This window comes from Acanthopagrus latus, chromosome 2 (assembly GCF_904848185.1).
Source record: "Acanthopagrus latus isolate v.2019 chromosome 2, fAcaLat1.1, whole genome shotgun sequence".
In the NCBI taxonomy this organism is placed as follows: domain Eukaryota; kingdom Metazoa; phylum Chordata; class Actinopteri; order Spariformes; family Sparidae; genus Acanthopagrus; species Acanthopagrus latus.
The window spans coordinates 17,134,767-17,158,387 of NC_051040.1; the positions used below are offsets into that span (position 1 = coordinate 17,134,767).

A 23,621-nucleotide genomic window follows, 5' to 3' on the forward strand; every position below is an offset into this window, starting at 1 on the left:
CGGGGATTAAAGGGGATCTTCACCAATTTTACACATTTAAGTGTGTTTACAGGTCTTCAGGAGAACTACTGCATATGTGAAAAGTAGTAGTACGTATAAAGCCTTCCTTTTGTGTCCCCAGAGGAAGCTGCTTATAAACTGATGAATTGCTTCCAGTGATGTCACTTAGCATCTAAGTGATATTGTAAGTAATGTGGGCAGCAGGTTTTTAAAGGCATTGCACTCCTGTAACACTTTTGGAATCATCATGAACAGTGAAAAAAATAATCACAACCAATACAGCCGAACCAGAGATATCGCCTTTTTTTATCCCATGCATTCAAGTTGCAAGGAAACAGGAGCTGACCAATACATAGCAAAAGCTGCCCTCACTAAGTACACAAAATGAGTAAAGGCTTAATATCATAGCAAACCACTGTTCAGATCAGTTGTGGTTACCGAAAGATGGTGGTTGTCACTTTGTCACAGTTCAGGATAATTTGAAGTGGAACACTTGAATCTGTCACTGAATAAAGCCTCTACACTGACGGACTTCTTGGCGCTCTGCCACGGCTAATTAATCAGAGGAAATTGTATCAGTTGCCATTGCTCTGACAGCTAATTGAGCATATATATTTCTATCATACAAATCCTGAAAATGCTGTATTCCCCTCGAAAAATGTGGGAAGTAACAGAAAATCCTTTCAGTATATTGCAGTTATGTGATATACATGTTTAAATATTTTCCCCCCCTATTAATAATTAAAGGTTAAGCAGGTCATGAATCATCTTTGCGTCATTTTGAGGCACAAAGAACCCTGACATCATCTCTTGGGTTTAGTATTACCTAAGGGTCCTCCTGTGATTTTGAATAACTGCAGAGGTTGTCTGTGGTATCGTTTACCCCCCAATTATATTAGGAGGGTGTGAATCAGCATTGCATTAATTTGGGTCTTTTTTCACAATGAGTCCTTGATTGTCTGTTCCTCCGCTTCCTAAATTATGGAGGCTGCAGTGAAACCCATTAATGAGGACTCTGATAGCATTTTGGGTTATAAGCTGGGGAGGCTCATCTAGCTACTCAGCATGGAGACCCATTAGGTTTTAATGATATCTGCAGATAATTCCCAGGATTTGGTCAATAAATTTGAGTGAGGCACCAATTTCATTTATCCCATGCAAATGTGCTACACAAAACACAGACGTGGGGGGTAAACTCCTAAATCACATCAGGGCCCCAATTGTAGTCCAGTCCAGCTCAGGCGTCAGCTACAAACACTAGCACTTTCTTTCAGGGCGGGACGATTTAGCTGAAAAAATGTATTGTGGTAACATTTCACATTTCATATCAGCCGGCACTGAACATTTTTAATGACCTAGTTTTAAAAAATAAGGTTTCATTTTATTACTGTTTTAAATTTAACCATCTTACTTAACCTTTCATTTTGCTTTTCTAATCGACTTTGAAAATAATCATGTTAGTGCCACTAATACAACCCAAGAAACTGTCTGCGGATGATTTTTTTGGATAACATTACTCACCAACAGCTGACAGTGAGCAGTGACTGAAATTTTGCAGCCAAGTCTGGTTATCAAACTGGCAACAGACAACATCTTTTGCTTTAACATATAATTCTGAAGTAAACAGTGACTGAACAGTGTAACGGCTGTAACGGCTGCAGTTGGCTATAAACGCTGGCACAAAGGAAGCTAGTCTGCCATTCCACAACTGAAACAGGAATAGGTTGCTATCCCCAGGTTACTGTGGAACAACTGCAATAACCGTGGAAATGTTACACTGCAAAATAAACACAACCACACTTGTGGAAGACGCAAAGAGGCAAAGAGTTTGGCACAGACAGTCAAACTTTTCCTTTAAATAGCAATACTTTTACATAGCAATACCACCGGAAAAAGATAGGAGGGAGGATTTGATAAAAACTTCTACTTTCAATGAAAAGGTTGTCAGTATAGTTTTGCCCTAAAATCAAAAAACTGCCACACAATCCATACTTTGTTTAGCGCTGTCTCTGCAAAATTAGTGACAATTTCCTCACTGCCTGCACTCATATTTCACTACTCGGTGTTTCTGTTGACGTTGTGTCACATGTCACTGGTGCAACCAAATAACACACCTTTTCAATGATGAGCTGTTTATGTGTCACTCATAGCACTATTTTCAAGGCATAATACAGGCTGCTTATGAACTGGGGAGTTCGTTTTTTTGTTTGTTATTTTCAAATTGGGGTTTGAAGTTAATGCATTTAAGTTTAACAGTTGTCTGCTGCTGGTACATATCATTATCATTTTATCGCCCAGGTCTACTTTCATCCTCTGTTTTCTCACTAATGTTGTCTCCACAAGTAATGATGCTCTTTGTAGATTTTTCGTGAAGCAATCTGCCTGTACTGTGGTATATATGGATATCATACATTTCACATCACCACAAGTTCTCTCACTACAAAACAGTCTACACAGAGGGTAATGTTGTAACCTGCACCATATCTTACTCGTCATAACAGCAGATTTTGAAAGCAGTGCTGACAAAAGGCCATCATGGTGGCACTATGCATACTGCATAGGCCTTCTGCAATTCCATTTCTTTCGATCATTCACATCTACAGATAAAACCAAAACAACACAATTGCAATACTGAAAATGCATTACAGCTTCATGATTAAGGAAAAAGCGTGCTCTTATTCAGCAAAAGGAAGGGTGGATGTACAAAAGCTAACTCAATGTTACCAAATGTGTACGAGCTGAAAAATTTGTATGTGACCAGCTTATTTTCATGGTTTGCACTGGTTGATGCATGTGTGCATGTGTGTGTAGCTGTTGAGGCAGACATAAGGGTATGGGGGATTTAGCTGGATTGAGGACACCAAAGTCACTCCCTGAGTCCACCAACTCGACATCGTTTTCTCCCCTCTCCCTCTCTCTCTCTCTCTCTCTCTCTCTCTCTTATCCTCTCTCCTAAGACTAGTCCAGCTAAAATGCTGTCTCAGAGGATTAAACACAGTGCCCTTTCTCTTTCTTTCTTTCTGTCTGCTTCCCCTTTCTTTCTTTCTTTCTTTCTTTCTTTTTCTTTCTTTCTTTGTTTCTTTATCTTTCCCGTTTTACCTTTTATAATTGGTAAACACATAGGCTGTCAGCATTTCTGGATGGCAACTTGTGCATGTGCGTGTGTGTCTGAGTGTGTGCGCTGATTAAAGCCAGCCTGTGGATTAATTAGGGTAAATAACCTAAGAGCAGATTGTGGGATTTAAGAGTTAAAATCTACTGTAGGCTTTGAGCAGGAAAATGTGTGTCTGCCATCTATATATGTGTTTAATTTTGACCGCACTTTCCCTTTCCTTAGTATTCAGTGATAATAAAGATGATTTATGAAGGTTTTTCAATTTGGCATGACATTAGCACCTTAGCAAAAGTCTAGCCAAGTGATCTACATAGTCTACAAATCTACTGGCTAGCTTCCTACTGTAGTCGAACTGTTTTCAGGCGTCCCTGCAGTTAGAAAGTCTGCATTCTGACCCTGGATGGGGACAGGTCAATAATTGCTTCTTCCTGTGGAAATCCCTGCTGCATGATTATTATTAGTGTGTAGCCAGCCAGGGACACATTTGTTACAAGAGCAAGAGTTGAACGTATCAATAAAGTATTGGCTTAGTTTAATATGGGGGGACTGCAACCAGCAATTACTTTCAGAATCGATTAATACTCAAAAGTCAAAAACTGAGGGACACATCTACTGCACTGACAAAAGACTACGCTTTTACCATAAGCTTTAACTAAATTATGTCTATATAAAGCTGCATAAGACACAGACAAAAATAAATAATACATGCACATTTTCTTCCTATTTTCTTCTGATATGGGCTACATGCACACTACCACAGATCAGTCATTTTAGTGGTATTGGTGAAGACAGTTGGCAGTTTGGCCAGCTGCTGCCTTTTTGCACCTCAGGTACTGCTCTGCTGAAACGACAGCTGGTTCTGACAACAGCAACAGTGGTCAAAGTCGGTGTGTACTGAACAGCTATCTTGTTTCTGATGTGAATTTCAGATAACCCTACTTTTGATCTGACCCGAACCCAACCTTACTTAGACAGCACAAAATGTCTGTACATAGTTTAGTATAACTGAAGCTTCTACTGAGGTTTTCTAATGAAGCTTTATATGTCATGACCTGAATAATATGACAATAGACGACCAGGGGTCTGTTTAAATATCCATCATATTAAATTATTTAGACCCTTTATTTTATCAAATCAGCTTTCTTTAGAAAATACAACTGCACCAAACTAGTAATTTCTTCAACTCTTTCTACAGTCACTGAAAGTGGTGACATGTTTTGTAATCTGTGGCAAGTGGAGGAGCAAACAGTCTTTTAACTGGAGTGATAATGTTATTTTCGAAAAGGCTTAAAGCCAACAAATATAGGTTGAAGCAGAATATTTTGTGAGATAAAAATGTGCCATGAATTTTGGATGTTATTACATCTATTTTTTTCAGTAAATGTCTTTGACTTTTGGACTTTACAATGCTCTGGAGTTACTGGGAATGTCTGGATCACAACAGTAAGAAACAATCCTAAACAGCCACCTCTGGAATCTACAAATAGTATAAATACTTATAATGTTGCTGCAGTTGAGCCCAATCATAATCTCCAACTGTGCTGAAATACTGGATTTTAACAGAATGACTAGACATTAAAAAAAGCTACAAAACATTTGAATCTTTATTCAGAATATAACTGCCAATGTTATGAATGAAGCTTCAAAGTTTCCAATTATGTGGTATAGCCCAAAGTCTTACACAAATATCAATCTCTACAATAAGGTCAGATGAGAGCCACATCGCAAACTGAGACACTAAGGGGACCTCAGTGTCTTGCTCAAGGGCACATCGACTAAACAGATGCTTGTTGCTGCAGGGGGCTTGAGTCCAGGCCTCTCAATAAAAAGGCAGTCTCCCTGCACCAACCTGCTGCTCCTGATTTTACCACCATGAGAACGTGTCATCAGGAATAATTACAAAACATTAAAGGCTACAGGGACATACTGAGAAAACACTGCAGGAAGCATCTTTCAACCACGAGGATGACAAAGCCAATTTGAAGATCTTTACCCAGTGGCATGTAGCTCCATCCCTCACTGACTGAAAGAACTAACACATTGTGGTTGCATATGCTAAACTGGCTCTCCCTCTCTCCCACAAGTGAGACCGGGGCCTTGTTCGCTCTCCAAAACCCAGCAGCAACAAGGCAATCTGTTCTCAAACAGCTGGAGCTGCCCCCAGGAGTGAGGGGGGAAGAACGCGAGAGAGGAACGAGAGGGAGAAAAGAGGTGGAGAAAGTGCGAAAATGAGAAAGAGAGAGGAAGACAGGGATGGAGGCAGAGAAGACAGCATTAGAGAGTTTGCTGTCATAAATAATCAATGCTTAGTCAACACAGAAAATGAGAGCGTGTGAAGGAACGAGGGTTTCCTCCCTTTGCCAAATCCGAAAGGGAAAACTGCCAGACTCACACACGTCATGAGTAAACAGAGCTGAGCCAAAATGAGAAAGAGAGATATGAAGACGCAGAAAAACATTGTCAAAGCAAAAGAGATGGGGGAGAAAAAAAAAGGGGAACCAAGAGGGAAGGAGAAAAGATGACAGAGATACCACGTGAAATTTGGGAAAGCAGAAAGAGAGAAAGAAAGAAACTGAGGCGGAGAGCAGGAAGAGGGCAGCAGGAAATTCCTTCGTCATTTTCCCGACCCTTTGTCCTCCAAAAACTGGAATATGACAATACTCCTCCTCCTCCTCTTTTTCTTTCCCATGCCACTCCTCCCTCATTCACTTTCCTTCCTTCTATTCGTGCATGGCAGTATCCCATGTGTGCATGGAGTGCACATCACAGTCAGCAACGATGACTAGATTTAAAATCATCTGGCAGCTGGCGAGCCCATTGCTCAGATATTTCACCGTGGATGAGAACTGTTAGCGCAGGCATGTGCTGCAGATGTGTACGTACCTCATGTCTTCCAGCAGGTCACATTCAGTCTGGTGTTTAAAGTGCAGTCTTGTCATCTGCTCTGTGTGTGTGTTTTTCAGCTCCTGTGTCACTTTGACCTGGAGGAAACAAAAAGATGCTTCAAGTAAAGGATTTGGCATTCATTCATGCTGTGTCGGTTCATATTCACATACAGAAAACTAAACTCTACAGCTAATCATTGATCCTTCCGGATGAATATGTCATTAACAATAAGATATCAGATTTCGGTGCTCATGAGCCATTATCAAGTGCCATGAGCTACTTTTAAAGGAAATAAAAGGTTCCAAGACTCACAAAGATTAATCCACTGACATATGATAAAGTGACTGCTGTATTTTCTTGATAAAATTTCTATCATTGGCAGTTTAGCAGTATCTATAAAGTTACAGCTGATAAATAGAGCAGATAATAACAATCCAAATTCTTCAATTCAAATTCCTTTCAATGAAAAGAACCAGTGCAACATCAGCTATGGACTACAACATCATCTGTCTTCTGGACTTTCTTGGTCTAAAGTGCGCATAAACTACATGTTGTGAATTTTAAAACACAAAAAGGTGTATAAACCTGCCTTGAAGTCATATATATACATATTAATAAATTCCCTCACTGATCATGTCACACAGCCAGTTTTACAGTAAATGTTGAATGAAATCACCAAAAGTCATAACCAATGTGACAAACACAGTACTAATATTCCTTTGTACTGTGACTAATGGTTATTTTCAAATTAAATGTTTCTATGAAGCCAAAAAGTGCCCTTGGATTCTAACATATTTTGAGATGTCTTGTTTCATCAAAATAAAAACAGCCAAAAAGTCAAACATATTTGATTTAAAATGATTCTGCAACACAGAAAGTAAGTAAATTCTTACTTTAGAGGAGATAGAATCAGCAATTATTTGTCATTTTATTATTCTTAAGTGCACTGAATGAACTGAGCAAAACATCAAGGACATTCACTCTTTTCATCAAATGCAATGAGGAGGTGAACGTAGGTAAAAGCCATTGCCTTGCTGAGATTTCTTTCATTGAATCCCTGTCATGTTGTCACAAAGGAGCTGATGGAGATAAAGACAGAAAAGTCAGAGAACGATTTTTTTTGCTCTGACAGGTAGACAGACTTTGACATTTTGGGTTATATCTCAAGTTCTGGATGTATTTTAAATGAAGAATTTGGCTCCTGAGTCACTGTGGTCTTCACAACCAGCCACACACACAAAATTTAACCCCCATCAATCAATCTATCTGCCAAACACTTGTCAGCGCACTCAGCCGTAGAGTCACCTGAAGATCACACACGCACACACTCACTCCCATCAGTAATGCATCAATGTAACAATCAGTGTCAGAATTTTGTCAGACTTTCGAGAGGCTGGAGGCAACTTTCTGCACTTAGAGGTGACTGAAGACACTTTAACAGCCCATAGCAGCATTTAACCAGCTCCTTGTGCAATAAGAAAAGATGCTGATCGTATCCCCTCTGACACAAACACATTTGGGTGACCGGCACTCAATCACACAGCTTTGTGCAAAAACAGACAGCGAGCTCACCCTTAAAATGCACACAAACAAGCACAAACACACGCGCACACTCCTGCCAACACATACAGAGTGACTGTGATGGTCTTTGTGTATTGTCGGGTGAATTCCATCAGCTATTCATCAGCGTAACAGTGGGCAAATTCATGACTGTTCTAGACAAAACAATCAACAACATAACACGCACCACACAGGCACACATACCAACACACACTGCAGAGCTCCTTTCTTTCATGTGCTGCCTCTTTGAAGATAAGGAGGGAGTGGTTCATTACATTATCATGGGCAAAATTACTTCACTGCATTTCACCTTCTATCACTCAGCAGAAACCTCAGGGAGAGATGGGGAGAAGGGCAAGAGCAAAGGGTGACAGAGAGGGAGAGAGAGGGAGGGGGACACAGTGAGAGGAAGAATGTGATGGGTGAGAAAGAAGGGAGAGAAGAGAAGATGGCAAGAGTGAGAAAGAGAGATGATCAGCAAGAAGAAGAAAGTGACAGGGGGAAAATGGGGATGTTAATTATGAGGCAAAGTAAAAGCAATATTCTGTATAGTAAAGGTCATGTTTAAGGAAAAGGGTTTGGCTGCAGGAGCTTTAGCTGATGCAGCAGGTAGATCCATACTGCTTAGAAAGTGGCTCCTGTTATGAATGGCGGCAACTAACGATTATTTCCATTTTAAGTCAATCCGCAGATTATTTTCAGAATGAATCGATTAATAGTTAAGCCTATTAAGTGTCAAAAATTGCGGAAAATGCTGATCAAAATTTCCCAGAGCCCAAAGTCTCGTCTTCTGTCCAACCAAGAGCCCATAATCAGAAACTCTTCATACCATATTATAAATAGCAAAGAAAAGCAGCAAATGATACATTTAAGAAGTTGGAAGCAGCGTAGACAATGACTGAAATGATTGATTGTTTATCATCCTTCTCCCAAATAATTGATTGATTGACAAATCATTGAAGTACTAGTGTTATGTAACATCAATGAACATTTTTACAGTGGTTCTGACAGATCTGTCCCCACCTGTATGTATGGGATTGGGAAATATGACCTAAATTCTGTCGAGACAAATTAAATCAGAGTTGCCTCTGCCCTTTTTAACATGATGGCTCACTTCTGATATGTTTGTACGTGTTGGTTACAGTCTTACCAGTATAGTATAGTATAGTATAGTATAGTATAGTAGTATTCATACATTTATTGAAAACTGAGAAATAAGTAGACTTGGTGAGTTAACACCTTGATAATATCAATAATTTGATATCTCTGAGCCAAATCAATACATCAGAACCACAACGTATGGCCTAAAAAATAGATGGATAGACATTCTAACATATTTTTTGGAACAATTTACTGCCTTTGTTCAATCTCATTAGCAGCCATCTTTAATTTAGTAGCACATGAAACTAATATATGAGAGTCAAACGAGCTCAGTCTGTAAGCAGATGTGCTGAGACACAGACAAAACACTTAAGGGGCTGCATGTCGCACTGGGAGAGAAATTATTAGTATCCAGCAGCCAAATACTGATACACTGGCTGTGGTGCTGTGGGCTGACTGCACTGACTGTGCCAGCCATACTGGCAGGGGGTAACACATCAGTATATTGCAAATTCTGTTTCATCCATGGTAGTACTCGCACTGCAAATTGAACAGGAAAGATACTGACAGCTGACAAATGGGATCTTACAAAATTAATATATGGCTGTAATGGTGCACTTGATCGCACGCACACACATAGTAGAGCAAGAGGGCTCTACAGCCTCAGCGATGAAAGGACCTGCTCAAGAGTGTGTGCATGTGTTTTTACAGACATGATATGACATGTTCAGGCTTGGTCTGTGTGTAGAAAAACCCAGAGCTTAAATGGCACTGGGGGAATATGTGGTAATTAAGAGAAAACTGTGCAGAGGTTCACAGGCGGCTAATTGGCTCCCATGCATCTATTTCAGGAGAACACACACAGTGAACAGAAAAGCAGTGGGCAAGCAACTTCCAACACACACATATACACTCTCACACCCACTGGGTACCGAGGCTATAGGGGACTGTGGTCTTTATCTCAGCCCATACATAATCAATAAGTCAGTATCAGACATGTCTCTGCCAGCATGTCTCCTCAGTGTGTGTGTGTGCTCAGCTCGCTCAGGCTTTGATGAAATGATGTGACCCTGGACGGACTGAAGGTCTTTGGGACAAGGAAGCATCACAGCGTGGAGAAACGACAGCTTTTGTTGTGCTGTCTGATCGACTGTTGTCACAATCTCACGATGGCTAACATAAGTTAGCAAAATAACACCGGTGCTACTCGACATTGACGTTGAATCGTTGACCGTGTTAATTACTGTAGCATCTTTAGCCACAAGTCGACGTACAAAACGCTATTGTACATTTCATTGTACAAGTTATTACTAAGAAAAATAACGATATCGTGTTATCCTTCTAGCCTGCTCTGTTGCTTCAGCTATATAAAAACGTCTCATGTTAGCGCACCTAGCGTTTTCTAGCTAGCGTTATTTGACGTCTGACGGCTCGCGCTATGAAGGCTGGACAGATGCATAATAATGTCACTAGGTTACCGACTAACCAAGCTAGCTAAACGCTGCTAATGTATGCTAGCAAAAGTCTTTTTCTGATTTCCCCCCTTTGGTTTTCTGAAGTGTGCAACGTTTAGACGCCTTTGGTGTGGTTGGAACAACACAATAACCACAGCTAAGGTTACTTACACTGTTATCTGTCTGTCATTGTCTGCACAGCCCAGCTACCAACACATAACGGACTCTGGAAATCACTCACCTTCCTCGGCGGCGGCTGCATTTTGGAGTATTGACATGAATGGTATTTCCCTTGTGAGATGTTTTGTAATTCCAGGAGGAAATCCAAATCAGTGTGGGACTAATATTTTTTTGTCTCCTCAAACAAAAAAATCCTCCCCTCCAGACGACATCGGGAGGAAAGACGGGAGTTACATTTGTACTCCGGCGGCCATGATTGATGATAAATGGCTGGTTTATACAGAGAGCTGAAACTGAAGCTACGAGGAGAGACTCGGCACACTTGTGTTGGTTGCTGCTGCCACTACTAGAGGACTAGTGTGTGTACTGTACTGTGTTGGGAAGCAGGAGAGCAGACAGGCGGAGAGGAGAAAAGCAGAGGGAAGGGATGGGGGGGTATTAACGGGGATCCCCTTCACGAACCCAGCTCAATGGCTCCCCGGTGCGGCAGAGAGCGAGAGCGCACCCGGGTCTGTGGTGAAAAAACATCCTTTTTGTTCTGCCTGGCGTCGACAGAAACCTCGATGAACACTTGCGCAAATGTGTTTCAAACCGAATAAGAGGACAAGAGGGACGTTTCCTGCAAAATGGGAATATTTAATTACGGAGAACTGGGGGTTTTTCGAGCACGCCCAAGGAGAAAAAGGCTGACACTGGCAGGGGGCTGCCGCGTCCCCGCAGACCTGCATAGCAACAAGAAACCGCAGTCGATCGAGGAAAAATCGATCGGGGACCGAGACGAAAAACAGTATTTAAAAAACAAGATAAAAAGATAAAAAAGATAAATGGGTCAATGAGCAAACAAAACACATCTTGGGTTGTTAATGAAATTAATTCAGAAAAACCTATATATTTTTTAACTATCATCCTAAATCAGCTGAGATACAAGACCATGTGATATCAGACTCTCGAAATTATTCATAGTAGGCTATTGTGCTCTTTAAAAAAAAAAAAATCAACGGGGTATCAGCGAGTAGACAGGATAAAATGGGGTCACCGGGTTCATTCAAAGTGGGTGCTGAGTGAACAATTAAAGGAATACTTTACAAAGGGAGGGTGTCTGAAACCCCTGTAATGAGTTGGCACCGGCAGCAGCTGGTTTGATAAAGGGCCTGTGTGCATTTGTGCAGACTGGATTTAAGTAGGTTTGTGTGCGAGGTGTGGTCTCTCATAGTTTAAAATTAACCAGGCCTTTACAATATGTAGGGTGTGGAATGAGCAAAAATGATGAAGTGCATAGGGGAAACTATAAAGATAGATAGATAGATAGATAGATAGATAGATAGATAGATAGATAGATAGATAGATAGATAGATAGATAGATAGTGTGATGGAAAAATTCCTTTTCATTATGGGTTGATGAATTTTGAACTATTGTTGAATATGATTTCTTAAAAGCATTTATCTAACTTGCATCATGTGACTGATATCTTATGCAAATGCATGAACACCTAACCTCTGCCCTATATGATTGTAACAGAGTCACGAACCAGCCAAAACTCAGATAGAAAGTCGTCTTCTTGTCTTATGTTTTATGTCTGATAATTTTATGCTTTGCACAGAGTCCCAGGTCATGCGTCATGAAGTTTTAACTTTACGTCTTGTGTCGATGAGAAGCCTGTCTGATTGGGATAGTCGTATGTACGTGTGTGTGTAGCTTAATCACTGCTGGCACAGAGAGTGCTTGTCTCTTCCCCTGACCTTGTTGATATCTGTGTATAAAATTGTGAACACTCCTTTACTCGGGGCTCATTCACTCAGCTCATGAATTTGACTGTGTGGTGAGTCCATCTGCAGATGGTTGGATTAAACTTACCGAAAAGACAGATCTGACTTTACTCTTTGATTGACAGAAATTTCCACCACAATAGATAGATAGATAGATAGATAGATAGATAGATAGATAGATAGATAGATAGATAGATAGATAGATAGATAGATAGATAGATAGATAGATAGATAGATAGATAGATAGATATGGGTTGGCCAAAATTGACACTATAAAAACCTCTCAAGGTTAACACTTGTTACTGATGTGAACAATTGCCGTCAGTGTTATTCTTACCCAGAAACAGTTCTACCCAACATTACTAGGGCCACTAATGCCAAACTACAGCATATTGTTACATGGTTGGTCAGTTTCGGAGTAACACCGCCTTTAAAAAAAAGTATTTTAACTCATACCTCCTACGTGCCATGGCCAAGGTTAAGGTTAAGGGCTGTGTAATCATTGATATACAGAGTTTCTGGTGCAGGTAAGACATTAAGTGCTCCTTCGCACCTTTCCTCCACTTGCATTCAGAGAAAACACGCATTACATTCTGCCAGTGGCAACAGGAAAATGGCCCACAGCAAATGTTGGAACATGTTGAGTTTGTTAGGATCCAACCAGGATGCTTTTGGTTTATGATTCCTCTCAGGAGCAGCTTTAGGCCACACTAAGGTAAGAAGTTTTAAAGTAAAAAAAAAAAATCAAGTACCTCAACTCAAAGTACAAAAAGGAACAGAGACAGTGGTTCAGCTCACACATGGTATATTTTTTCCCTAAAACTTAATGGGTTAAAATTCATGTTGTTTATCAGAGCGACTGTCAGGTCCACTGTATTTTGTTGAAGGGCACACACAAAGACCATATATTAATATTTTAGAGAGAAAGAAAGAAAGAAAGAAAGAAAGAAAGAAAGAAAGAAAGAAAGAAAGAAAGAAAGAAAGAGAAATTGTTCTATTGACACTATTCACTATAGTACTGACAGCATTAGCCCCAATAGGAATTTAGAACTACCCCTGTTCTTTACACTTTTTTTCCATTTCACTTTAACAACTTTCTGAATTTACTAAGCTGAAAAAAAAAAACTGATCAGTTTAAGGTGGTGAAAGTCACTGTCCGTTTGGCTGATGGGCAGACCAACAGCCTCAGGCCCAACCGCTGACGCACTGTATACAGGCTGCAGCTTGTCAGACAGGCTCACACCTCTACAAGCTTTCACCCACACAGGTATCTCAGGTACGCGTTCAGCCATCAGCGAGATACTCAGATACACACTGGATCTACTCCTAAGATTGAAGATACTTTACGTTGGCTGGCCGACACAGAACAGCCTTTGAAAGACGATACCGTGTGAGTGATTTCATGATCTAGGGGTTTTGTCTATGTGGAAGGGGCTTTAGTATATTTCTTGGGTTTATTGTGGATACTTCTGCACAGCTAATTCAACGAGAAAAAACACAGGCTAGATCCTCAGTTCAGTTCAGTTGAATTTATTTTAATTTGCGTTGCCAAAGCACACTTGGGTAATGCTGACTAGCAAGTTGTGCACTGTTTGGTATGGCATGCACACAGCAGGACAGAAGAATTTGTGGGCGTACAAAGGGGGCCCCTCCGTCTCAGGTCTGTTATCTGTTAAATTTGACCTGCAGATGTTTTCTGGAGGAAAAAAGTGAGGGGCGGGAAGGGTACAGGGTGAGCAAGCTGCAGTGTTTTCCAGAAAGAGAAAATAATGTCAGAGAGAGAGCGCTGTAAGTGAATTCATCAGTTCAGCGGAGAAAAGATAAGTCTGATGGTATTTACTGTCTTATCTGCATGTGAGCTTTCAAGGTGCCATGTGTCGTCACAGGTGTATGCATGACTGGCTTCAGCTTGAGCTTTCAAGGTACGCAAAGTTGTCGAGGAGAGTAGACCGAGGTCAAGCAAGACAACGTAGCGTGCATGCAAGCAGGAGAAGCAGAAAGGAAGGTTTTAACAGGGTCTCAAAACAAGGTCTGGTTCGAGTTAAAAAGTTATTCCACTGTCTCTCCCTCTACACAGACGTGAAGTTTTGGAAAACTCTGATGTGCAAAGTGCCAGGACGAGTGTTGTTTTTTTTCCTGCGCGAGAGCACAGCTGCACTGAAATTTGTAAAAAAAAAAAAAGAAAAAAAAAAAGTTGTTGCCGCACAAGACTATGCAAATCTTTCGCACAGTCTTGTGTATCTTTAACTTCTGCGGTTCAGATTTGCTAAAATATTTAGAGCTGCAAGGGAAAGTGGAGGCGGTTAGGCTAATAAGTGTGTCAGTAATCTGCTGAGACGTGGTGTCAAGGTATCTTACCGTCTCATTAAGGAAACCAGTTGGGCCGGGTGGTAGAAACAGTAGTATTGTTACACACATACAGTATGTAGTACTACCCTGTATGTTTAGCCTTATAACCCACATCTTATTATATCTGCACAATTACTCATAGACTCGTTCATTCATTCAGCCAGAAACAGATTTGAGATAGCGTATGAAAATCCATTGATTACCATTCAATTTTCCTCTCTTCTCCCAATTCTTCACTCGTTTACTCAACCACCCACTCAGAGAGAAAGAGGCGATTAAAAGTCAGCCTTAAGATGATTTACTTCTTGGGGAAAAGCGCAATGGCTTTAAAATGGGATGACTCATGCTATAAACTGGAGTGTATAAATTTGATTGCGAAACGTGCCGGTCAATTATGTCTGAGGATTGGATGACTTGTACTGGACTGTGCTGCTGAGGCATGCCAAAGCGAATGATGTGGGGCATTTCCTGTGACACCACACTCATATTCCATACTCATATCCGTTTCTACATTTATTTCTCTCAGGTGTTCTCACAATCAAGATGGCCACCTTTGATAACGACACCGACTTCTTCAATGCCAGTGCCTTCTACTGTAAATTTGATGAAGATTTCAAATACATCCTCCTTCCTGTCAGCTATGCCCTTGTGTTTGTGGTCGGTCTGGGGCTGAATGCCACAGCGCTGTATGTGATTGTGTTCCGCACTAAGCGCTGGAAACCCTCCACGATCTACATGTTCAACCTGACGATGTGTGACACTCTCTACATCCTCACCCTGCCCTTCCTCATCTATTACTACGCAGATGAGAACGACTGGCCCTTCACTGAACCGCTCTGCAAGCTCATACGCTTCCTGTTTTACGCCAACTTATATGGTACAGTTCTTCTATGGTATATAACCATTAAATACAGCAAAAAACAGATAGGGTGCAAACATGGCACATGGCAACATCTGATGTAATACACTATAATGCAAAACATCAACACACAAGATGACACAATAAGACCCGATAAGGAACACAATACCACATAATTTGATACAATACAACGCTATGCTATTGATAGGCTACAAGACACCACGCTAGGTCACAGAAGGCTAGGCTACAATGTGCTACAGTACTGTACAGTTGGGCTATGCTACACTAAACTACTAAACATAACGTGCTGCAAAATACAATACATAATCCTCAATAGGCTACACAATATAAGGCTGCAATATACCATAATGTGCGGCACAACATTTTACATTAAGCTACATTTGCCAGCATATGATAGCCTACACTACTATTTTTCAGGCTACAATACACTATGCAACTGTATGATACAATCGTCAGAACTAGGCCACCTTACTCCAGTCTACCATTTGAAATGCTATGGTAAAATAATATGATATGACATGCTATATGCTACAACACAGTAAGCTTCTTTGCTACAGTACAGCACAATCAGGCTACGCCATACTAGGCTACCATATTATATGCTATGGTAATATTTAATGGCATGCTATACGCTACGATATAATAAGCTAAACTTGGCAATGCTACAGTACAATACAATATACTACATAAGGTAACACTACACTAGGCTACCACATGACACACTAAGCTAAGATACAATAAGAATTGAGACAACATGCTTTACACTACAGTAGTCTACAATTGGCTACAATAATATATACAATAATATATGTTACAATATGTAACATTAGGCAAGGCAAACATGTGATACACTATAGGAAGATAATATGATAGGACACAACATGCTACAATACAATAGGCTAAATTGCGCTAATACGATACACTACACTCGGCTAGGCTACAACGCGCCATGCTTCAGTATGATTCTATGCTACACTGGGCAACCACACGATATGCTTTTGTAATGTACAATAAGACATAACATGGCATGCTATATGCTATCATACAATGAGCTACTTTAGTCTACAGTGCAATATGCTTAGGTAAAATATGTTACGTTAGTCTACACTACACTAGGTTACCATTTGATGCACTATGTTAAAACACAATATGACTAGACACAACATGCTATACACTATGATTATATTCTGCACACAAGGCTGCACAATAGTAGGCTACAGTATGGCATCCTACTGTACGTAACAGCATAAGGCTGCCAGTTGCCTACAATGCAGTATTCAACGGAGCGATACAATGCAATACGTCGCAGTACAATGTGGTACAACAAAATTCATTATGATATGATACAATAAGAAAACAGGTTACATAATGCATTGAAGAATAGCAGGATGCAATACAACAACCTTTGTTTCAAGTTGAAGTTCATCTTGTCATCGAAATGTTAAATGTATGCATTTTACACTGATATGCAATTTGATATGACACAATACAAATTCATGCATGACTTGTAATGTATGTTTGAGCTGACAATGAGACACAAATCGACATGAAGTACATACTGATACCTAAAGCGCTAACTAATATGGTTTAAAATTGATTTTGGTTTTGAGTGCAGTTAAGTATCTATCACTCTGGCAGGTTCCATTCTCTTCCTGTGCTGTATCAGTTTGCATCGCTTTGTTGGCATCTGCTATCCAGTGCGCTCCCTGTACTGGGTCAGCGCTCGTCGGGCCAGGCTGGTATCTGTGGCAGTGTGGGCCTGTGTTTTATTATGCCAGGCACCCGTCCTCTACTTCTCAAGAATTAGGTGATTTCAATTTGCATAACTCTCATCCTTTCAGTCTTTTCCCCCTCTATTCCTCCTTCACTTAGTTAATACCCCTTTTCACTGAATTGAAAGTGTTTTTAACTGTGGTCTATTGATTTTTGTGGGATGCCAATTTTGCCAAGTGCCTTATCTCCAGGCGCCTTAATGGGACACCCCTGAGTGAACAACCAACCTGCTGGCTACCAATTTACATTTTATTTCCTCCTATCTCTTTTTATGGGCCTCAATGCCAAACGAGGAAGCAGTAGCATTTAATAATCCCCAATTTATTTTAACCTCCTCTGTTAGGGATGCAGCCTCGGGGCGGGTCTGCTACGACACCACGAGCCCGGAGCTTTTTGACGACTTCTTGGTCTACAGCTCAGTAGTGTCAGTTCTTATGTTTGCCGTGCCCTTCATGGTCGTGATGGTGTGCTACGGGCTCATGGTGCGGAAACTTCTGGAGCCTGGCTGGGGCTCAGAAGGGGGGGAGAGAGGGGGCCTGGCCGCCAATCGTACTAAGCAGAAGTCGGTGAAGATGATCATCATTGTGCTGGCAACGTTCATGCTCTGCTTCCTCCCTTTCCACCTCACCAGGAGTCTTTACTACTCGTTCAGATACCTTAGGCAGGTCAATCCAGCACAGGTGAGGACCAACACTTTTATTTTTCTAGTAAATGTGTTACTTTGAAAAGCTCATTGTGTAATTTTTATATGTCCATCAGATCAGCTGTTCATTGCTGGAAGCCTCCAGTGTGGCCTACAAGGTCACCCGACCTTTTGCCAGCGCCAACAGCTGTATAGACCCCATACTTTACTTCCTGGCTGGGCAGGACATCCGCAGTCACCTCACCAAGAAGAAAAAGCCATCTACATTGAAATCAGCAGATGTGAATGAGACAACAAAACTCTGATCTGATAGCTCAGTCTGCATTGGTAATGATGCAAAAGGGCTGTGGGGACACTGTTTGTGCTCGTTGCCAGACAACCTATGCTTTCTTCAAGAGTACAATTTTCAATCCTCAATATCCACCAGCTGTCTGTGCAGCAAACACATGAGTTCTGAGGGTTGGAACACATGAAGAAGCAAGAGTGAAATTAAAACCAAGGAAACACTATACAACCCTAACTGGACTGTCAAAAAAGTACAGTTGAGCAACACAGCATTCAGAGTTCTATCCTTAACCAGCCAAGGTGTATGTATGTTCACATTAGACTAGATGTTAGAAAAAAACAAAAAAATCAGATATACACAGTTATGGTGGCTTAAGGTTATAGATAAAAATCTAAATCATGTAGCATATTCCTGAACGGAGGCACTAGAGGCCTTCAAAGGATTTCTTGATATCATGTTGTTTGTTATTTTTGAATGTAAAGCGAGAAACTAAATTATATGACACTCCCCAGCTGTGATTTGTCAAGTGCTTGTTATCACCTGTAGTGTTTCCTACAGGTGATAACAAGCACTGGTATACATACATATATATACACAGTACATTTAGGTCTTTATTTTAGTCCAGATTTCTGTTCTGAAATGCAAGTAAAGACCTATTCAATCGTAAAGCTTTGTTTGCATATTTAATCAAATAATACAAAAACAATGCAAGTAACTGAATAGGGACGTTTCATGTTTTGTTTTGTTGTTTTTTTTCCCCCTCTTCTCTTGTAGTGTTAGTTTACTGGATGACTAGTGTAACTGGTGTTTGGACATCAGACGGAGATGGCTCAGATGTTCAGCCTCTTTACTGGCTTTTAAAGGATAAGTTCAAATGAAAATTTAAATTCAGCCATCATCTTCTCAACCCCATGCCAATGGAAAGTTTTTTGTGAAGTTGCACAGTGCTCAAAACATTTCTGGAGCTTAACAGCAAAGCATTTTAATTTTTGGGTGAACTTATCCTTTCAAGTTTTAATATTTTGAATCTGCTGGAGAAGTTTGTGTGTGTGTGTGTGTGTGTGTGTCACTTTGTGTCATAAAAATGTGAAGGAACTAAAAAAAAAAAACAAGATATGATAAACTTCTATAATATATAATATATGTGGTACATTGTGGTGATACTTGTCATTATTTGTCTCCTGGACCATAATGCTTTTTGTTTAACCTAGATGATATCATTTGTGTCAAGTGAGATATAATTATTGCATTACGGCTACAGAATGAGTCTGACTGTCATTCAGCAAGACATTTACAACAGTTCATCCTTTAATGTTAGCTCACATATTCTCTTTGTCCCTGAACCATACACTCTCTGAGCAGCTGTCTGGGTGTTTGAAATGTCAGCTAATTGGTTATGAGTTTAACTGTAATTTGTGGGAAGGGTGACCTTAGTTGCAGTGTTGCTGAGCCACTTGGTACCTTCACTGGTCTTGGCTTCACTTGATTTACGCAATTGGTGGTCCTTTTGTCATGTGAAACACAAACCACCACTAGGGGGTTGTACTCCCTTACAAAACAAGGCTATGGCTGATGAAGCATCAGGTTTCTTTGCTCCCATTACACAGACCCAAACCTGACGCATTCACAGACGGCCGCAAACAAACAGTAAAAAGCCACATTATTATATAGTTTGTTAAGAGCAATAATGGCAAACAAGAACAGATTTAAAATACATCTCTTCTTTATTTCAAGAGTAAAAACATCATACAGAAAAAGTGAATATTATAAATGCAATCTACAAACTCGATGAGATGAATGTTTTCTTTGAATCCTTCCCTTCCATCAGCAACACTTCAGCCTGAAAACATGTAATAATGATGATAATAATCCTAATGATAGCAAGAATAGTCATAAGAACAGATCAAATGAAAACATGTAACTGCTGCAAACAATAAATATCCAGTCCTCCAGACATGCTGGCATGTCCCTGTAACAACATAATAAGAAAAATTGAAAGTGAGTAGCTCTATGATTATAGTACACTCGTTAAAAAACCCATGAGGATGTAAACTGAGGCCAGCCGAGCTGCAGAGACTTTGAGGCATCTTAACCACTAATCCTCCACAGCCGCTGGTTGGTTTATTTAATTAAACAATAAAAAATAAATATGTGCGTGTGTGTGTGTAAGTGGGAGTGGTTTCTTGCAGTTATTCAGATTGCATAACTGGAGTCTGGATCTATATGTTGCCTGTGTGTGTAGGACTTTTTAAAGTTCATGATTAGAAAAGAAAAACACTCAGATGTTGCACTCAAATGGTCGAAAATCATTTTTCTGTATCTACCATATTGATTTTTTAACCGGAAACTCAGCTGATATGCATGATATGTGACAGAGTTCAGCAGTTTTTGATCGATGGATTTGATATGTGTTTCTCTCATTTAGCGTGCGGCGTCTCTCACCTCATACATACTGTTTGCTAAAAATTATAAAAGCCATGTACGGTCTGTTTTTCTACACCCACCCATATTTACATATGTACATTCATTTACACGCTCTATTCTAAAAAGTGATATCTACCCTACCCTAGGTCTCAAATGACAGTTGCAGCCTCTAACTGCCATTGGGATGCAGTGTTGTTATTCAAAAAAATGCTGTGATACGGTATTAGGGCCTTTAAACTTTAAAGGAGACATATTCTGCTCATTTTTAGGTTCATCATTTACTTGGAGCCACAAGTAGATTAAGTTTTAGCGCTCATCTCTTTAAGGCCCCGCCTCCTGAAGACCCAGTCTGCCCTGATTGGTCAGCCTACACAAGCCTGACCCAGCACCACTAACAACAACAGGGCAGTTGTGCTAAATCAATTCTTACATACCGGACTAGCTGCTATGCATAAGTTATTAAAATGTGTGACATGGTGACGTAGTGTAATATCACAAAGTCACAGATATAAAGGCGGAAGCAGCTGAGGAGGCATTTCAGGGGCAGTGTTTTCTTTGAGTGAGAGGAGCGTCTGTTGGTGCACTTTGACCTTTAAAAATAAAATAAAGAAAGCATAACAGGTCTCCTTTAAGAGCATGCTTTGGCCCCTAGTCATCTACTAGGACCTAATCTAAAAGCCTTAGAGTTACAAATGTTATCAAAGCTGACTGCAGGTAGGTGCCGATGCTGAATGAATGTTTCTCAAACTCTACATCAACATCTACAAGGCCTAAAACCTCCGCCCACCTGCGGTTCCCGTGTGAGCAGAAGAGAAGCTAGATCACTTAACTATATATAAAAAAATATCAGAAAGCAAAACAGATATTGAATTAGCTGACGTTTTCCTCCATGTAATAGTTCCTTTAGTGCTTCGTGGTCTTTAATCAAGTGTCATATGACCCATAATTTTATGTCAGCTGAGCTATGTTTTCTACTTGAAAGCCTTCTTAGCCATACGGAACTTGATTGAAGATGTTTTCTTCTGTTTTTAACATAAACAGATTTTGTTTCAGTCTCACTGCTGTCTTTTTGTCAGTCATGTATTCCACAGTGTTATGTCCTCACTTCACTGTACACAAGATAAACTATGCATCTATTAGTTTGGGCGCATAAGCAAAAGTGTGCATATGGAGATGTGCAAGTCTACATGTGCTCCATGTAGCCCATGTGTGGTTTTCCCCTGCGAGTGTGTGTTTTTTTTTTGTTTTTTTTTAAACATAGAAGCACTAATACAGGAGCTAAGAGTTTTTTCCCTCTCCGCCTTCCTTCTAGTGTCAGGTGTTGACAACTTTGTCATCGCTTTCTACTCTGCCTTTTGAGTTGAACTTCTATGATACAGCTGTAAAGTACAATGTTTGTTTATATAATAATAAATACAGTTGTAATAGTCCTCGTCGTGTGAATAGGAACAACTTCTTCCAGCAGGAGGTGGTTCTCGTGGTTTGTTTTTGGTGTCAGTTGTGTTGAGGCCATCCTCCACGCCGGCTGTCAGGTCGTCACCGAACGATGAGGTCATCTTCAGCGAGGTAGTGATATCGTGCACCGTCTCTCCGTCCCTTCACCTGGAAGAGGGAGTCAAAATGTCAGGGAGGTGGCAGGATGAGGACGTGACGCACAGAATGAAAGAAGGACAGAAACTCTTTGGCCTGCTCTAAGCACATGCCCATCATTAATCACTCATTTGGGCTGATTACGATGCACAAATGATTGCCTACTTCAGATAGTTAACCAGATAGATGGATGGTTCTGACAACAGGCGGCGTCACATGCTTACGGCAATTATTCCGATTTAGAGAGTGCAGGATAATGTGCATGAGAGGACCAGAGGAAACAGAAGAAGCTCATCTCCTAAATCACTTCACAGAATCGCTCTGCTCGTCTGATAAACTGATCACGCTGTCCGTCATTTCCCCTCCCAGCAAAACAGACTACATTATTCAGCGTTGATGATCTCAAACCACTTTGCAGCACTTTAGCTCCTAAGTGTGGAGGAAATGGAGAGAGAAGTGGAAGGAGAGACGCGATCGCAGCAAGAGAGGAGTGAAGGAAGTGTGTGTTGTACCTCCTGATGCCAGACAACGAGGAAGAGAAGGATTTCCCTCCGAACAGGGAGTTTCTTTGCTCCTGGGATGATGCCTTGGTTTCCACGACGACAGGCTTGTGCTCGGGGATCTGGGCGACTTGAAACCTGTCAGTCGAGCAAGAGATTAGATCGCTGTTACCTTCAGATAACATGGTAGTTGTGATGTTATGACTTCCACTTTAACACTTTCCTAAATGTTTAATGACTTTTGTTGAGTTATTTGAAATTAATGGTTCTACTGTATACATAAACTGGTTATATCCAAAACCCCTTCTATAGATAATGGAAATGCTAAATTAAAGTTGAATTATCTTATATGTAACTGTGATAAGTAGTTATATATTTACATTGTATTTCCCCATGTGTCTTGTCAGTTGTGTGGTGTTTTATGAATCAATAAGGCCCCAGCTCACCTCCCCACTGACAGCACCGTCAGCTCTCCCTCCTTCCTCTCCTTCACTTCATTTCCTTCCACTTTTTCTACAGTATTTGGCACAGCAGCTTGTGTATGGTGGGTGTCCATAAACACTCCACCCAGCAGGGGTCTCTTCTGCTGGTCCTTGGATGTGTCCAGGGAGGGCAGGATGAGGGACTGAGGGGGCTTCAAGGGATCCTTCAGGGAGTCCAGGGGAGGGATGAGGACAGGGGGCCACTTCCTCTGGGCACAGCGGGTGCAGCGGTAGCCGTGTTTAGGGGCCAGGCCCGAGAGGCCAGAGATGGTGTGGAGATGGGACTGATGGGGGCACAGCCTGGGGAGGGAGCGGAACGCCGACAGGGGAGACAGCATGGGGAACCTGAGAGGAAGAGGAAGGAGTGAACAACTGATCAGATAGATTTAAACAATTTTCAGGCATTTTTACATTAGTCATTCATTTCCATTCATTGGCATGTTTGATGCTGTCTGACGTAGAGTCTTTTAACAATGGGTTAATATATGTTAAGCTGTTCTTCGTTCGGTAAACAAGAGAAACTTGAATTCAGAGGGTCTATGGTTTTTGAAAATGAATGTAAGAATATTCCTTTCTTGACCTTTTCTTTCATTCTTTTTTGGTTATTGTGGGATGTGGAACTTGAGATACA

The 23,621-nt window shown here is 40.8% G+C and overlaps 3 protein-coding genes across 10 annotated transcripts in view; 1 reads left to right on the forward strand and 2 right to left on the reverse strand.

Moving 5' to 3' along the window:
* Positions 1 to 11,153, reverse strand: part of LOC119004767 (F-BAR and double SH3 domains protein 2-like) — a 73,632-nt gene extending 62,479 nt beyond the window's left edge. Inside the window, exons 1-2 of one of the 2 annotated variants that reach the window (XM_037071965.1) lie at positions 10,358 to 11,153; positions 5,999 to 6,096 (exon numbers count right to left, since the gene is read on the reverse strand). In XM_037071965.1, the coding sequence (XP_036927860.1) occupies positions 5,999 to 6,096; positions 10,358 to 10,378 (119 nt within the window). In that variant the 5' untranslated portion in view covers positions 10,379 to 11,153. The remainder of the gene's footprint in view (positions 1 to 5,998; positions 6,097 to 10,357) is intronic. The other variant, XM_037071970.1, reaches the window with a different exon arrangement.
* A 1,468-nt stretch (positions 11,154 to 12,621) lies between these two features.
* Positions 12,622 to 19,247, forward strand: LOC119030424 (P2Y purinoceptor 2-like). 4 transcript variants are annotated; one of them, XR_005078267.1, is made up of 6 exons: positions 12,622 to 12,778; positions 14,939 to 15,289; positions 16,931 to 17,099; positions 17,409 to 17,745; positions 17,825 to 18,508; positions 18,553 to 19,247. XR_005078267.1 is itself a non-coding variant. In XM_037118003.1 (5 exons), exons 2-5 carry the CDS (start codon positions 14,956 to 14,958, stop codon positions 18,011 to 18,013), a joined length of 1,029 nt encoding a protein of 342 aa, XP_036973898.1. In that variant the 5' UTR covers positions 12,622 to 12,778; positions 14,939 to 14,955; the 3' UTR covers positions 18,014 to 19,247. The 4 variants fall into 4 exon arrangements, 3 of the variants coding, with proteins under 3 accessions (XP_036973898.1, XP_036973918.1, XP_036973910.1); XM_037118003.1 differs by having other exon boundaries at positions 17,825 to 19,247; XM_037118023.1 differs by lacking the exon at positions 12,622 to 12,778 and adding an exon at positions 13,315 to 13,339 and having other exon boundaries at positions 17,825 to 19,247.
* A 2,482-nt stretch (positions 19,248 to 21,729) lies between these two features.
* Positions 21,730 to 23,621, reverse strand: part of relt (RELT TNF receptor) — a 29,663-nt gene continuing 27,771 nt past the window's right edge. For all 4 annotated transcript variants that reach the window (XM_037117946.1, XM_037117937.1, XM_037117952.1 and 1 more), the window contains 3 exons: positions 22,955 to 23,335; positions 22,521 to 22,646; positions 21,730 to 22,020 (listed from right to left, as the gene is read on the reverse strand). In XM_037117946.1, the coding sequence (XP_036973841.1) occupies positions 22,017 to 22,020; positions 22,521 to 22,646; positions 22,955 to 23,335 (511 nt within the window). In that variant the 3' untranslated portion in view covers positions 21,730 to 22,016. The remainder of the gene's footprint in view (positions 22,021 to 22,520; positions 22,647 to 22,954; positions 23,336 to 23,621) is intronic.